The following is a 17,462-nucleotide window of genomic DNA, read 5'->3' on the forward strand; positions in this document are numbered from 1 at the left end:
GCCGCCGTGCGAGCGTGTGGCGACAGGGCCCTGCGCCAGCCGTGCTCCCACCGGCCTTCAGCCCTCAGTCACGCCTTTTCTTAAGGGCCGGAGTCGCTGCGCCATTGATTTCTTCCAGCGGCACGGGTTTTGTAGGGGTAGCTAAATCTTACCTGGTTATTCTTGCGTGTGGCTGCAGAACAACGGCTGGTGTTTGCAGGTCTGCAAAGCCTTGGTGATGGGGAGTGTTTGCTTAAAGTTAGGGAGAAGAGAAAAATCGTGTAAGCTGTGTGGAAGTTTCTCGGGGATGTTTTGCATCTTGATAAGTTTTGGAAGCTTTCTTCTGCAGTGTGTGTTGTTCCTAAACGTTAATTTGCTGCTATTTACCTGCTGGGGTAGAATTGCCTATTTAGATATAGTACATGCAGTGATGGTGAGTACAGAGAGCTGAGCATATTTTATTGGTGGTTTTCAGTGACTTAGGAAATAACCTCGCCTGCTGAACTACTTTAAAAGTACTATTTGTATCACTGATTAATTTTAAGATCTCTCGCAGCATTCTTGTTTTGCAGATGCTTAAATTTACTTATGTCCGTGTTGTTCCTGTATTGTCTCTTCTAACATAAAATTTTGGGGTTATTTATTCTGATGTTTTCATTGCAGGTTTTCAAATTGTGTTCTGTAGTTGATTGGTAGTACTGTGTGGTATAACTCTGCAAAATAGAAACTGTTTTTTTTGATACAGTGATAAATACCAGCATCCTGAAGCTCCAGCAAACCTGTTGGCTTGAGTTAATGAGAGGGTGCATTGCTAAATTGAGAGTATGCCTCCTGATCAGTATGACAACATCAATTGTAAAGCTCAGTTATTCCATCATCCTCGTTACAAAGAAAGCAGGGTGCTGAATCTCAAAAAGACAGCATATGAAAGTTGTGTTGTTAATTATTATGTTGCCATAGGTGGTGAATTTCAACTAAGGTTCTGCATGGAAAAAGTGTTTCTCCACTTGAAATTTGGGACTTGATTACAAATGATGAAAGTTATGATTGTTATTTAATACAGGTTTTGTCCTTTCTCTTCTTTTTCAAAGAGGTGGACAACTGATGGAACATTCTACTAGGAAGAATAACACTGTTCTTACAAGGTAGTTTGCTCAGATTAGACTGAGATCCATACAAAAAAATCTCTCAACCATCAGTGACTGGGAACACTTGAGAACTCCTGAATGACTGATTGAGGTAACTCAGAAAAAATGTTTATCTAAAAAAATGGTGTGGAGCAGGGAGGACTTGTTATTACACAAAACTGTTAACTGTTTGGGTTGACATTAGGAAATGCAAGATCATGACAGCTTGATAATATGCCCTAAACCAGTTTCTTTATTGCCAACGGTCTGTGATGAATCATTTGCAGTTAATAGGTCTGTGGTAGGCAAGTGGGCATAAGAGGGGAAAACAAGGAAAGAGAAGAAAAGGGGAAGGGAGTGCTGTTGTTTGATGTCACAATCTTGCCACTCAACGGTAAGCTGTTTTTAGGGCAGCAAAGGATGAGAAAGGGGAAAAAAAGAGCCACTGAATTCTTACAGGGCAGACAGAAATACCATAATAGTCACAGGACTATGAAGTGATTTGTGAAAGTCTTGCAGGTGAAAGTGTATGGGGAATTCTGGAGCTGCTTAATTTTTTGTGCACATAAAGGAAAGACAGATGATGCCATCTCTTTCACAGTGACATGGGGTGGTTTGTAGAATAGCAGCTACTATGAAGAGGGAGAAAGAGAGAGTAACAGAAAAAGAGAAGTGTTCAACTTTATCCTTTGCAGATTAAATGGTGGTTGTAAGGAGTGTTTGAAGGGTGCAGATGCACAGATGTGGAAGCTTGACAGCTGTACGTACACATACAGTAAAACATAAAGACTATGTCCTCGAGGGGAGGAATAAAAAATAGCTTGTCTTCTAAGGGCTGGTCTGAACTTGATAAATTGGTACCATTTTATCAGTATAGTTCACCTGAAGAACATTTCTCTTCTGGATGCAATTATAACATTGATATTCTATGCTCATATAGATAACCACTTTGCAGAGTAGGGCAGTCTAAGTTGATAGAGGTGGCTTTTATCAACTAAAAAAACCTGCATACGGAGGGCTTTTACCCTTAAAATAACGGCTTTTATCCTGGTGCCTCCTTTATAAGCAACAGAACTGACAACTGCTAAGACATCAAGGCTTAGATAGATGTGTTTGAGGGTGCTGCTGTCTCATGTTACATCATTTACCTTCCCAGGAACTTTTCAGTGGTTACTGATAGTTAATTATAACTTAGCACACCTTCCCCCCCCCATTTTCGTATTGTGTTTTGTGAGTGAAGCCTTTGCAGCTTTTTACTTTAAGATTTGGTCTAGTGCTTTTCTTCCCCTAAGCTTCTCCATTTCTGTTTAGGCCTTGGAGGGAAAACGTTAAGACTTTACATTTCACAGTCAGTTCGGTTAAGCAGCTATGGAAATAGAAAAGGAGCACATTTATGTTAACCCAACAGGTAAGTAATATATTCAGTATTTTTTTTACTTAAAATTGCTTAGCTGACCTGAAGTGTTCTCTGTAGAAAAATTGTATTACCTGTTAATTTCTTAACAGTTCTGTTTAAAAAAAAAAAATCTTTCATCAAAAATTTAAAGAATAGTTCTTCCAAGTATCTATCATAGTATCCCGCTTGATTACATTTATTTTGAAATTTGTTAAAATCATGAAGTTAACATTTCTTTAACTTACTAAATAATAGTGACTCTGGACTCCTTATCATCTGACTTCCAGTAGTGCTGGTGTGAAGAAAAGAGTAAGTTCAAAAGTAATATGTGTAGGTGCATTTGAGAGGTAAAATTGTGGTTTTATGGAGCTGTTTAGCTTAAAATTAGAGGAAACAAATGATGAAAGGCTTGACTGAAAGTGGGCTGGCATGGGAAAACTTTACTGAATATGTGTTAGACTGCCCTGAAATTGACTGTTTTGTCCATATCGCAAGCATGTTTTATGATGCTTAGTCAAGTTAACAGAGTTTCATGTTGTTTTCTGTGTCTTCTAAAGGTTGTGATGATCTGCACTGACATTTTTATACCAAAGAGTTTTTGTAGGTTTTAAATGTTTTTCAGAAAAAAAAAAATCGTATATATGTTAAGATGGTATATAATGCAGTTGAAGTGGCAACATGCTCCATATGACCTCTTGTTTTAAACTAGAATTAGTTTAATGTAGAAGATACATTCTTTCTCAGCATTTTAGAATTACATTTGTATAATAGGTGGGAAACTGCTAGATACCTAAATTGACCTAATCTGGTCAAATGAAATTTGTGTGTAGGTAAGTACTTGCTGAATGCTTTGTTACTTAAGGTAGTACCATAAAAGCACAGATTTTAAGCATGCCTGCTAGGCAGGTTAAGATCAATTTGGATAACTTTTTAATATATGGTAAGCAAAGTCTTAAAGTTTATAGAACACTGTTCTTGCTTATATATGTGTATGTATGTGTTACATGGTGTAAAAATGAGAAGCTGAAAGGAAGATCTGCATCATTTTATCTGTACTTTTTATAAAACTATTTTATTTTAGAAAATTATTCAAAACTAGTATATCTGTTTAACCTGTTTTTTTCAGCCTAACTAGGTGACTAATAGTGGAGAGACAGTTGATCATAGTATTATGGAGAAAGAGGTTGCAGCTGGAAGCGATAGTGTTACATAAAAAAATAATTTAGTAATGCAGTGAGAAATATTAAGTCTTACGGGTTGGATATTTCCTGTGGAGGATTTCCTTTAGTCTCGAACCTGAGATCAGGATTGTGTAAGGAGGTTGGACTGTAGCCTCCCCTTTTATCCTTAGTAGTCAGATTCAGGACTGACTCTTATTAATTAATTGTTGGCCATTTTCTTTTGAAAACTGAGAAAGAAGTAAGTGGTCATTGAAGAGTGTAGTTTCTGGACAGTCAGATTGCAGGTCTAAACTGGAGAAATTCATGGGAGCATGGGCATGAAGAAGAATTTAAATTCAGTTACCTGAGATAAGCTGGTTATGCTGATGGGGTCTCCCTGGGGAATGTGAGGAAGAAAACCTGTTCTGTTTGGGTTTTATTTTTTTCCCCTCTGCTAGCTTTATGCAAATCTCTCACTGTTTTATTAAAATATTAGACAAACTGAGAAAGCTTGTTGTGGGAATCTTTTCCTGGATGTGATGCATGCTTTTCTTTTTTAGCTTGCTGCAAGCATAAAAGGAATGCTTTTGTGGGAGTAATGAGTGGAAAGATGAAGCTTAGACTGGAATGGCTGCATTATTGTTCAGCTATAGCATTCACATCTGTGAACACTACTATCTAAATGTTATTTCTTTGATCACGAAGGAGGCAGTTGCATCAAACTTTCTTCATTTTGTAGTGTAGTATCCTCTTTGACATGGGTAAATACTTTGAGGTTGGAAATGTTTTATTAGTGCACTTTGTTTTCAAAACACTTTTTCATGAACCTTGAAATTCATGAACATTGAAATTGAAAAACTGAGAATAAATTCTCAATTTTTTTGAATTTAAAAAATAGAGTTCTGAGAAGTATTGCCAAATGAATGTTGCTAATTAGAATGTATTGGAATGGTGAAGTAATAGATTCAGCTAAGTTCAAATATAGATTTAAAATACTCTTCATATTCTGGGTTTATGGCAGTGGACTTCTCCATAAAGCAGGCTTGGCAGAGCTGGAAAAGCAGCTTCTTCTGTGTGCCTCATCATTGTACTTCTAGGGTTGGGGCTATAGGTTGTATCTTTGAGACTCTACTGAATCCTCAAGAAAAGAAGGGCTGTGTAACAGAGAGCTGAGGCTTTTCTCTTTGTGTGTGGTTTTTCCAATTTGCGAGGACTCCCAGGGTACTAACTGGAATGCAAATAGTTCCCCAGATGCTTTTTTTATCTTGATGGGTTAAGAAGGGAAAGAAGAAATGATGAAGGCTTTTGCTCTTAATGCTCTCAATAAGACATTCTGCTGAACCATACAGCTCAGGTGGGAGACACCCTAACTTTGTGAAATAAAACACTTTAGATTCAAATTTTTAAATGTGTATTCATTTCCCAAAAGAGTGAAATCATTGCGCTTCTCAGTGCTCAGATGTTTACAGATCCTTAAGTTGAGAGGGTTTTTTTGTTGGGTATGAAACAAAGCTATATACATATATGTATATATGTATATGATTGTGCTGGGGAATAAACCATGGCCATTTTCAAAACAGTCTTGACAGAAGCCACAGTGAGGGGCAATCCATAGAGAGGAAGAGAGATCACACTGTTTCAAAAGACTTTATTTATTCTATGAGTCTTCATTACCAAACTCCCCAGGCTTTGTATTAAACAGGTTCCCCCCCCCACCCCCCAACTTTAAAAAACAAAAAATAAGTGATATTGGTTTTGTACTCTTGTAAGTCTAAATCATTGCTTTTCCAGCTGGTGAGCTGTTTAAAATTCCTTGAATGAGGGGAATGTTGGTTGATGATTTGGGAAATTAATTTCACTTTGGTGACTAGTCTGTTAACATTAGTGAGTTCTTACAGAATTTACTGTATTGGCAGGGTTTGGTTTTTTTTTTATAAAAAAAGAGGGGGGGGTGAGCTGTTTAAAATTCCTTGAATGAGGGGAATGTTGGTTGATGATTTGGGAAATTAATTTCACTTTGGTGACTAGTCTGTTAACATTAGTGAGTTCTTACAGAATTTACTGTATTGGCAGTTTTGGTTTTTTCTAAATCAAGAGATGAGTGGGTGGAGTGAGAACTAGGCCCTTAGATCTTACGCACTGAGGAGTTCTGATAGTTTTTGTTTAACAAGGGTGGGGTGTTCTGTGGGTTTACCTGTTTATAAATGATTTATTCATTTGCTTTCCCACTCTTGACATATGCTCTGTTTAGGTTGTGGATAGTTTGTGCAGGGGAATAAGGAACTCCTTATTACTGTGATGTGTAGGCGTATTCTAAAGCCAACATCTTTTGCTTCAACACTGTTGGAAATAAGAGTTCTATTTAATGTTGTAATCCTTTTTAAATGCAATGTGTTTTGGTATTTTAACATAAAACTGTTTAAAACAGTAACTTTTTTTCTCTGTCTCCTTTTTAAGAACTTGAGAATCTAAGTGATGCTCCATTTTCCGGTGATGAAGAAAATGGTGGGTCTGAGGAACGAAAGACTGAAATCAATGGAAATTGGATTCCTGCAACTTCAATTACTGAAGCCAAAATAAATGCTAAAGCAAAGAGACGGTTGAGGAAAAATTCTTCTAGAGATTCTGGGAGAGGAGACTCTGTTAGTGACAATGGAGAGACACTGAAGATTGGAGTTGTTGTACCAACGAGCCCAAAGGGGAAACTCCTGGACAGGCGATCCCGGTCTGGAAAGGGAAGGGGTCTACCAAAGAAAGGTTGGTGTAGCTTAGTGAAGAGAGTAGCATGATAAAGATTGTCCAAAACATAGTAATTTTTTTTCCACTGGGAATTACTGTCATAAGCCACAGTCTCTGTGCAGGCATTTGGTTCTTTATGTTAGATAGTAGGTGGCAATAGGAGCTAATAGTAGGTGGCATTCTTACCAGAAAATTCTATATGTGTATCATCAATTAACTTCTGTCTTTAAGGTAAGTACCTTTTACTAGCAAATTTAATACACAAATTTGAACTGTTGGTGGTTCACAGGCACGTTACTAATACAAACTGAAAGCATGGTTATATTTGAAAGTACAGTTGTTTCAACCTTCAGCAATTCTTGTGCAGTTTCATACTGCTGCTAGTATCTTACTGGAAAGTGATGAAGAGACTGGTTGCTAAAGTGGGAACATGTCATACAAACACACCCTTTTCCATATGTATCATTAGAGTCAGGAGGTGGGCACAAGCAGTGATAAATCATTCTTAAGTGAAAGAATGTTGGGTTGAACTCAGAAGTATTCTTTGTAAACTGGCGGTCCTTGCTTACTGTCCCATGTTTTGCCAGGTGGAGCAGGTGGTAAAGGAGTTTGGGGAACACCAGGTCAAGTGTATGATGTGGAAGAAGTAGATATTAAGGATCCTAATTATGATGATGACCAGGTAGGCAAATAACTTCTTTGCAGTGTTGGTTTTTATTTCCTTTATTGATTTCAATTGCTGTGCTGCTTATATTAATGAAAATTTGACCTTGTGAGTTATGTGAATGGCCGTACTAAATGCTCATTTTTATGTTCAAGAATGGATTATTGGCTAGTTAAAGACAACTGGTGTAGAAGTGTCGCAGTGTAACACTCACAGATCTTACCCCACGAGCCCTCCTTCTGTGCCTGACTAGGCAGCAGCCTTTTCCCCGGTGTGTTCTTTCACTGCTGGTTCCCACGGAGGTGAATATTGCAATGCTGCTCTATATTGCAAACAGGCACCATGTTAAAAATGCAACACAGACTTTCTCAAGTTGGGAATATAGTATGGGACAGTATCCTTTATGGATTTTTCTCTTCCCCGCATTCCCAACCCTCCCAATATCTTTTATCTACTTGGTATAAACACTTCAAACTAGTGCCAAGTTGATAGCCTGGATATTTTGTTTACATGTCTTTATTTAGGATATGTTGTGGAAGATTGTACCTTACAGCCATATAATCACGGGGGGGGGGGAAGTAAAGCTCATTGGGACAAAGGGTGCTTTATAATGTTAAATCACTGGGGAAAGGAAATACTGATTACAAACACAGATTACTAAGTCCGAGATCAATTGTGAGACCGTAAGTAAATTCTGTATCACATAAGCAGAGTGATGGTGGTGTCCTTTGAGCAGAGGCTGTTCGCTGTAGCCGTAGGTGCTGAGAGGATGATACGTGGGAATATCAAAACCTTCTTCCAGTATCAATTTTTTCCCTGCAATTCAACACTTTACATTAACAGAGATAGCTATTAAAAATTGAGCTGTTGAGTACATAAAAGAAAGTTTAATGAACAATACATATTCTGTGGAATTTCTGTATGTTTAGCTTTTCTAAGGTAGTAAATAGAGACTGATGTGATGGAAGGATAGGCTTTTGGACTTCTGCTATACTTCTTGATCATGGAAAGCTTCTTTCCAATAAGCATTAGTTGGAAAACTTCTTTATTCAGATTTCTGAGATCTGTAGGTGTTGCTCTGAATGTTACTTCTGTAGTCTGTGAGGAGTTGGGAACTGAATCACGGCGGGGAGATATGGTTGTGCTGGAACTCTGCAGGACCAGGTTATGCAGGAGGCAGTTGTGTGATTCTTTTTTCCCCTTAGGGAACGTCTTCGCTCACAAATATTCTGAAAATGCCTTTTCTCTGATTTGTACGTGCTATCGCCTGTCTGGTCACGCAGTCACTAAGGAAGAGGGAAAACAGGCAGGGTTGCTGTCAGGGACTGGAGTGCCACTTGCAGGGAAAGGTGCTGAAAGTTGAATCTTGTGCTGTGGTACAGCTAACTGCTGGGCTGGGACAGGAATTTCTGTTGCTTTCCCTTCAGTACATAGTACGTAAATACTTGATGTCCATGTTTATGTGGTGTCAGCAGAATCCTAGGAACAGAATTTGGAGTGTTTACCATCGTTGAACAGTAAATTCAGCCTTTCAGTTGAATTCAGCTAACTGTAAATTCAAAATATAAGAAGCATGACATTTAGCCAGCATTGTCCACGCTTCAATGGTAGAGACGTAATCTGATGTTTTCCAGCAGAATACTGACCACCAAGACTAAAGCATTAAGGATTTAGAAGATATATTTTGATGCTATTAGCACTGCATAAGATGTAAGAGGAGACAGTACTGATTACAAAAGGGTATGTGCTTTTGTTGTATTTTGAAATAGGAGAACTGTGTCTATGAAACAGTAGTTTTACCTCTGGATGAAAGAGCATTTGAAAAAACTTTAACACCAATCATACAAGAATATTTTGAACATGGAGATACTAACGAAGTTTCGGTATGTTGCATGCCTTTTTACTTCTTATTTCAGGGGGCAAACCTGTAGCATACAAAGGAATCCAACTGCTAGCTATAAATGAGTGTGTAGAGATGTTGGCAAGAAATGTGCAATAAAAATACCTAAGCAGTTATAGTCATTACAGGAGCAGAAGCATATATGTAAATATATAAATACTTATTTGTAATATATTTATATAATGAAAATTATGAAATCTTAATCTGTTTTGTTTTTCAAATCTTATTTAGGAGATGCTGAAGGATTTAAACCTTGGTGAAATGAAATACAGTGTGCCAGTGCTGGCTGTTTCCTTGGCATTAGAGGGGAAGGCTAGTCACAGGGAAATGACATCTAAGCTTATCTCCGACCTTTGCGGGACAGTAGTAAGCAAAACTGATGTGGAAAAATCGTTTGACAGACTGCTTAAAGAACTACCTGAGTTGGTGTTGGATTCTCCTAGGGCACCACAGGTACGTTTGTAAAGTTCTATGCTAGTAGTCAAAAGGTTTTTCTCTTAAATTGTGGCTAAAATTGATAAAGTAAACTGAAATAGACTCTGTATTTTGAAAAATACCTATGGATTGTCTTGCTGTCTGTATTCCCCTACTAATTTCCCAGGCTGTTTTTTTACTTTGAGATGGATCACTTAAATAAAATCTGAAAACCAAGCACATTGTAACTGTCTACTTAGAACTGCTTTGAAATTCAGCATTTAATTAAAAATGCTTCTGTTTTGTTGCAGTTGGTGGGCCAGTTTATTGCTAGAGCTGTTGGAGATGGGATCCTAAGCAGTACCTACATAGATGGCTACAAAGGAACTGTGGATTGCGTCCAAGCTCGGTAACTTTCTTGCTTTCTATATAGCTACAGTTTTCTATTCCAAATGCCAAAGATGATGATCAGGAATTTAGGACTTCAGGATAAATCATGTGGTTCTCTAACTTCTTTTTTATCATTTTAAATTAAAAAAGTAAACCCACAAAGTCTGCAACAACAAAATCCAGAATGACTCAGGTCAGAGGAGAAATACAGCAAGTGCCTGAAAAATGTATTAATACATTTGAGTTCAGTTTGTCAGGTTTGTTGTCCAGCTTATGTTTGAGGGTGAAAAAAAAATGAGCTGAAACAAGAAGTGATTATAGAAGGTTTTGTCTTCAGAAAAAGCTTTAATGTGATTAATGAGTAAATATAGCATCAGGACAGCTGCTGTAAATATGTTGTGAAATACACAAGGGAATAAATGTTTTGTCTTATGGTTTGAAGCTTGTGCAGTGCTTTCCCAGACTTTCTCTGTAATGCTTTATTCATCAAGAAGTGTAATTGTTTTCCATGTCAGGGTGAGAAGTTTGAAGGAGCAATCTCCGACAAAGAGGGACATTTTAATAACTAGCCACGTCTTTTTTTTCCCCCCTGTAAGTGTATGCTTCAGGCTTGATATAGAGGTGCTGAACTCTTGTAGTTTCTAAAAGCTCCATTTGTAATGATTATAGTTGGGTACTTCTAGAAGGAAAGGAAATGCTTAGCTGCCTAACTTGAGGGTTCAAGTTGTGAAAATTGTCTGTCAGTTATACAAATGTCTCCTGTGATTTGAAGGATTGTAGCCTGCATACTGCACATCTGGGATGCTTTGCTGCCTTTGCTATTTCTTGGCCAGTCTTTTCTGCTCCTTAAATCTTAGTGAATACCGTTATTGTTCTTGGCTAGCCCCCAGTATGAGGACTGGGATAACTGTTCCTTCTTTAGCGGCATGGTGCTTAACTGGAGCTGAGATTTTTTTTTTCACCTTACTTCCTTTTTCAGTCTTTTCTCAACAAAGTGGCAAGCTTCCCTAGTTCACACTATCTTTTTGCAACTACATATTTGCCTTCTGAAGTGCTGTTTTGGCTTAAATTCTCAAGGTTTCATAATTCTTTAGACCGAAACAGAAAACAATATTGCAGTAGAAAAGCTGTTCTTTAGTGTGTAAACAACTCAAGCCTCTTTTGTTTGAGATACACGTGCCAAGCTGCATTTTTGGAGGAGCCCGGATACAATCCATCTCTGCATAAGAAAATATTGTTTGTTCTTGTGAAGATGTTTCAGGTTCTGCATTGATGATTCAGATCTGCTACCATCACAGAATTGTTGCCTGCCCTTAGCATGGTAAAACCAGAAGTGTAAAGGTGGCGGAAAGAGAATGTGGGGAGCTAGCTTGCTGGCTTCTTGATCCAGATGTCCCCATGGAGTTGCTAACCCTGACCTCTTCCCAGGGATCTGGTCACTTTGCCCGAAGAGGAATGGCAGTGGGGGAAATTACAGATGCCTTTTAATGAAGTTCTGCAATAACTTTTTAAAACACTAACTTTGCTTTCTAGAGCTGCGCTGGACCGAGCTACTGTGTTGCTGAGTATGACAAAGGGTGGAAAGCGTATAGACAACGCGTGGGGGTCAGGAGGTGGCCAGCAGTCTGTGAAACACCTTGTTAAAGAGGTAACCGACTTCTGCAAAACCATTCTCTCTAGAGTTAAGCTTATCTTGTTTGGGATGGAGTGAAGAGATACATATATCCTGTAGCAAAATGATGTCTTGAGTGTTGGTTTTGTTGGGTTTTTTTAATAATTTATTTATACAAAGTAGTTTTTAAAAACTGATGTAGATAATTTTGTTGATTTTGTAGTATTTGTCAGTGGTGGGAACATGCTAGTACAATATTCTGTATTGCAAGTACACATTTATTTTTGCTTTAAGCAAAACTTTTAAGCACTTAGCTTTTTAAGAGCTTACAATATAAAATGGTGACATAATTAGAAGAGCCAAGATGAAATTGGCTAAACTAGATAAACTATTATTATTTTTTGGCATCACTGATTAAAAGCACAGTAATAACTGAAAAAGAGAGAGGAAATAACAGGAATGTTTAGAGACCCATGCTATGAAGTAGGCAGGTTTAAAGGAAAAGGTCGTGTTAGAATTTCTAGGTTGTGAGTGTAACAGATGATAGGAGGAGGAGTTCAGGGGAGAAGATAAACTTAATTGTACCCACATTAACCTTTTATGGCAATAGGCATCTTCTAAAGCAATGTTTCTGGTGCTTGTGTGTCTGTATTAACACTATGGATAGGTATTTGGCTTACACTGTATTTCAGGTGGCTGATAACGTGTCAATTTAATTACATCTATAGAAACACTAGCAGCAAATTTCAGGAACTAACTTGCTGCTGGGTTGATTGCAGGTTATCAAAACAGTTGTCAGCTTTCAAATTTTGTATTTTGTTTTAAAATTCCATAGATTGATATGTTGCTGAAAGAGTACTTGCTTTCCGGAGATGTACTGGAAGCTGAACGTTGCCTTCAGGAACTGGAAGTACCCCATTTTCACCATGAACTTGTATATGAAGTAAGGAGAAATCAGAGTCACTTTAATAATTGTCAGTAATACCAACAGGTTTTGTTTTGTTTTGATGTGGGCATGCAAATAATATAACTGGAATCTGAAGCTAAGGTTGCGAGTTCTGATAATTATTTGATAACTAACTTGTTTCATGTAAAGTTAATGGTTTGTGTGCACATTGTGCAACAAGTAAGCTGCTGCTAACTCTGGGAAGATCCAGAATTAATTTTTGTTTGTTGAGTAAATAGCTGAATTCAGATTATTATAGATTCCTGAAAAAGAAGAGCTCGGTTTATTTTCTGCTGAGGAATTGCAGCAAAAAGCCATGCTTTGTTTTGGTGTTTATTTCCTTTTAGTTTCAGATATCTGGCTATTCTAATGGGTGTTACCTGTTTTTGTTAAGTTATAGAGCTTCCTTTTCAGGGTGGAATTGTTCCATCTAGCACATTTGTAAAAGCTCTGAGGTATTTCAGAACCAGACTATGTGAGAGAAAGATCATCTTTGCTGTATCTGGGAGACTGCTCCCATTTGTACTCTTTTATCTGCCAAATTGGGAAATGGTTGTTTACCAATAAAGCTGAACACCCACAGCTACAAAATCTTCTTTTCAGTAAATGGACTCCTTTTAGAAAATTCCTTCACGATAGAAAAACAGAATCCTTTTAGTTGATGGGGGTTGTGGAGATTTGTAGATTTTAAACTTCTAAGTTCTTCTAAAATCACAGATACAAAATGATCATAGATACAAAATTAATTTCACAAAATTAATTAATTGCCATCTGTACTGCAGCAACCATATGGATATAGCCACGTATCTCTCAAACGAGAGCCAGAAAGGCAATGCTTTTCACTCTGTCTAGTCCTTTCTGGTTTTTCATACCTTTTATCTTTATCCAAATAACTTTTCATGAGTTTTTCTTTTCAAATAATAATAATATACTGAAATTGTGAGTGCATGTAACGAATGGACTTGTCTCTCCAGAAAATGCATAATAATGCATTCACTCCTTTTTGCACCTCATATGCTTACACACCATGTACTTGACCCACTGTTTTCTTTTTAGTTAAAACACTTGCATGATTTGTTTTAGGCCGTTGTGATGGTTTTGGAGTCAACTGGAGAAAAGACTTTTAAAAAGAAACTGGATTTGTTGAAATCTCTCTGGAGGTCTTCTGTCATTACTATGGACCAAATGAAAAGAGTAAGTGTGGCATTTAGAGAATTTTGGGTAAGGTCTGCCAAAATTTGTATAGTTTTTACCTTCTTTTAAGTACTATTTGTAGTCTATTGCTAACTGCTACTTTTTTAAAATTCTCCATGGTTGTTCTGTATCCCATACAAATAACCTGTCACTGATATGTGTACAATACTTGAACTGGAAGAGGTACAAACGAATTCTGAGCAGTAGTTCTCTGTAGAACTGTGAGGTACAGAATATTTGAATCTTCAGTCAAAGATTTCCAACTGCTTTTATGCAATTAAATGGTTAAAACTAGTAATTTAAAATGCTGCAATATAGCTTCATTTTTCTTAAATATAATTTTTCTTTTTATCCAGTAGTTCTTCATAAGAAGAAGTACAGTAAGGACCCACTTAATTACAAATGTCAATTAGAACAGTATATAGAAGCTAGTATTTACACAGTTGGAATAATCCATGGCTTTGCTTCTAGGTATGAATACAGGACAGCTGTTCTGTCCCAGGGCAAACTAGGTACCATACAAAGACTTGTGTCAAAATTTATCCAGCCATACTGCTGGTGGGAAGTGACGAAGTCATCTCTGGTGGTCACCAGTGCCTCCCTTGCTGCATAAACTGTTGTGGTGGAGATTTGCGGCCACGTTTTGTTCGTTTACATGGAAGAAAAATTAACTTTTTTTCCTTGTGTTACTACCCATGTGATAGCAGCCAGGCTAACACAGATTCTGTACTGTCTGGGTTTCTGGCTTCTGAAGAAGTTAAAAACTCAGCTGGTGTTTTTATGTAGATAGGTAGCTGTGTAATACCATGGTATTGGCTGGTATTACACCTTTTCCACTGACTTGCAGCTGCTCTGCTTTAGGTTTGTTGAAACTCTCCATAGTATACATGAAACTGTATTGAAAAATAAATCCTGAGTGCAAAAGGGTATTTAAAAAATTTGTAATAAAATCATAGAACCACCAGATCATTATTTGAATTCTTACATTGCAGGGCTATGAACGAGTTTACTGTGAAATCCCAGATATTAACCTGGATGTGCCACACTCCTATTCCGTGCTTGAGCGGTTTGTAGAGGAATGCTTTCAGGCTGGAATAATCTCCAAACCACTGAGAGACCTCTGTCCTTCAAGGTACTTGTTTTATTGTAGATAGGAGATGGCACCGCTTTTTGCCCCTGTTGTAGGTAATAGAAAGCAGGATCTTATGACCAAAGTATTACGGATTGGAACTGGAAACTACGGAGGATGGAGAAACAGGGTTAGACTGGTAAAAAGTTTAAGAAGCTGCACTGATGTGAAACCTGTTATGTGGAGGCTGGGATAAGTACTCAAAGAAAGTAAGCCTCCGGTGAGTCCCGGGCAGCACACCTGTGTGCTCTCTGGAGGATGAAGGCCTGCCTCTCCTCTGTTTTGCTGATTTCCTTGGTAGAGATCAGTGCAGTACTGAGACAGAAGATTCAGGCGTCACAATGATCCATGTAGGTGACAGCAGAAAACTGTCAGCTAGTGGAGAAAAAAATTGCTTAAAAAATGGTTTAAACATACCAAATGGCATGAATAGATTTCTAAGACAAGACAACCAATTCTAATGTTTATGTCAAAAGGAATAGGACACTTATGTGGAATAAGCTCCACACACCTGATCCCTTTGTATAGTGCTTTTGGTTTGTTACTGTTTACTTATTCATAGCATAAATAATGCTGTTCAAACTGTAGCTAATCAGTATTCCATTCTCTCCTTACTGGTCACAATACAATTAGTAAGTTTCTTTTCCTGTGGGGAATACATGTACATTTTTAAATATGATGTTAAACTATTACTCACAGTTTTATGCATCGGGAATACTATTTATTAGACAGATCTTTTCCACTTTGGGTGTTTTGTTAGGCTTCTTAAACCATCTTGACAGCTTGCGATAAATTCGGATTTTGAAATGTTAGTGTCTTTATCAAAAACAGCCTCCATTTGTGGACTTTAGACTTAAAATTGAGTTTGTGTGTATCTTGGTATCAAACGTTTTGCAGGTTTGGGGTGTAGGAGGGTTGGATGTCATCACTGCAGCAAAAGCTTGATTATACTTCAGCTACCATTAATATGTTGAGAGGCATTTTTGGCTTATGTACTTCAGTTTTGGGTAGAAAACCCCCATTTCTAGGCTTTCAAACTAGGATCTTTTGTAGGTGTGAACATTAAAAGGTGAGCAAAGTGGAAAGCACTTGACAACACAAATTTTTAAAAGCTTCTTGCAAATAAACCTAGCTGTAAGATTCAGATGGATTTTAAGCAATTTATCAGTGATCAATGATGTTGCTGAACTTGCACACCTTATATTTGACTCCCAAGACCAAGAGAAGATTCTTCTCACTGATAGATAAGAAAAAACAAGTAATGCTACTTCAAATTACTGAAAAGATGCTTTCTGCTTTCTTACAGGGGCAGAAAGCGTTTTGTGAGTGAAGGAGATGGAGGTCGTCTTAAGCTAGAAAGCTACTGAATGTGAGAACCAACTCCTGAAGCCTTAAAAGTTTAAAGGGAAAATAGATAGGTATCTATATATATACAAACACACATGCTTTTTTGGTGTGTGTATGTATATATGTATACACATATATAATTACCAAAATTTTAAGAGTTGCTTAGCACAGTTCGTATTTTTTTAAAAGCACGTTTTGGGTACAAATCGTTTTTTTAAATAGTTTTATAAATGTCAGAAAGAAAACTTCTTTGGGCATATAGTAGAACTGGCCACTGCTGTGGTGGTGCCTTCAAATAAGCTATCTTTTTAAGTGCCATATGTTTATGACCTAATCATTCCATGTTTGCATCAATGTCTGACTGCCGCTCTTTCTTTCAAGGACAGTGTTATCATAAAATCACTGGTTTATACAAAGCTTTATAGAAGGGTCAAGTTAAGCTGCTGTGATCCCATTTCCATTGCTGCTGAAGAAATACTGTGCTTTGGGAGGAAAAATAGCTGTTTCTTTGTTTTAAAGAGCCCAAGAAAATGGAGTTGGGTCATAAGATTAATTCGTCTGTTCCAGGGGAGAACACTGGTTGGTTTTAGCCCCCATGTACCAAACTTGTCTTTTTTTTTCCCCCCTATGTAACTGGAAAAGTAAAAAATTCTGGTAAAACATATTAAAAATATATTTTGTGAAGCTCTCCTTTCTGCCTCTTTTTTTTTTTTAAACAGAACAAACTTAGCTGTGTTCAAATCTCTGAAGCGTGTGCAATTAAGCTGTACATCTAACACTGCCCTTTGGTATTACAATATGCAGAAGAGCATTGAGTAATTAAACTCATGGTAAGTATTTACCAAATGTGTTTCTGAAAACAAGTGACTTGTGTAGGAGTGTCCGGGCTGGCACTGGTGAGGTAGTTTGAACGTGTCCATACAGTGCAGCTTTGCCAAACCCTTTCTCAAGACTTAAGACGGATCTAGGGCAGACTCTCTTACAGCAACACAGTTGGAGCTCCTGCTGCTCCCCTAAGTTTTTCAGTTTTGTGTCAAGATTTCATGTGTTCTGAAATGCTGGGAATAGCCGTGATGGGGCTGGGAACACGATGTGCTCCAGGAGACAAGCGCCGCAGCACTTGAGCGCGTCCCACCAGCCGTTACTAGACCTGCGGGGCTGTGTAACTCGCCTCCTCCCGTTGTCCGGCCAGGCCAGGCCCTAGAGCAGCGCCTTACCAGGGTTTTGTTACCTGTCGGACTTGGCAAGCCTAAAGACGTATTTAAAACGTCGTCTTGAAAGCGACAAGTGGAACTTTTACAGGAAGAACGCCAGAAAAGGAGCCTCCCGCCTCCCCCCGCTCCCCTCCAGCAGCACCTCCTGCGTTCTCGGCCAGCCTTTAATCCGCGACCTCCGTTACAATGCGGGTACCTCCGCGTGGCGGCAGCGGCCACCGCAGGGCGCGGTCCCCACCCCTCCTCGGGAC

General features: G+C 38.1%; 1 protein-coding gene across 1 annotated transcript; it reads left to right on the forward strand.

Moving 5' to 3' along the window:
- Positions 1-60: 60 nt before the first annotated feature.
- Positions 61-16,662, forward strand: PDCD4 (programmed cell death 4). The gene is made up of 13 exons (XM_009277863.2): positions 61-260; positions 1,071-1,218; positions 2,418-2,514; positions 6,120-6,419; positions 6,989-7,083; positions 8,835-8,948; positions 9,197-9,418; positions 9,691-9,788; positions 11,303-11,417; positions 12,217-12,324; positions 13,411-13,521; positions 14,514-14,653; positions 15,957-16,662. The coding sequence occupies exons 3-13, from the start codon at positions 2,475-2,477 to the stop codon at positions 16,015-16,017; spliced, it is 1,404 nt and encodes a 467-aa protein (XP_009276138.1). The 5' UTR covers positions 61-260; positions 1,071-1,218; positions 2,418-2,474; the 3' UTR covers positions 16,018-16,662.
- Positions 16,663-17,462: the final 800 nt, after the last annotated feature.

The sequence above is a fragment of the Aptenodytes forsteri genome, unplaced genomic scaffold, assembly GCF_000699145.1.
Source record: "Aptenodytes forsteri isolate BGI_AS27 unplaced genomic scaffold, ASM69914v1 Scaffold15, whole genome shotgun sequence".
NCBI lineage: Eukaryota > Metazoa > Chordata > Aves > Sphenisciformes > Spheniscidae > Aptenodytes > Aptenodytes forsteri.

Bases quoted from the DNA above. Each gene is read 5' to 3' on its own strand.
- PDCD4 (XM_009277863.2), top strand. From the start codon at position 2,475: ATGGAAATAGAAAAGGAGCACATTTATGTTAACCCAACAG. The intron at 7,084-8,834 runs GTAGGCAAATAA...ATTTTGAAATAG, and splicing joins CTAATTATGATGATGACCAG to GAGAACTGTGTCTATGAAAC. The intron at 9,789-11,302 runs GTAACTTTCTTG...TTTGCTTTCTAG, and splicing joins GTGGATTGCGTCCAAGCTCG to AGCTGCGCTGGACCGAGCTA.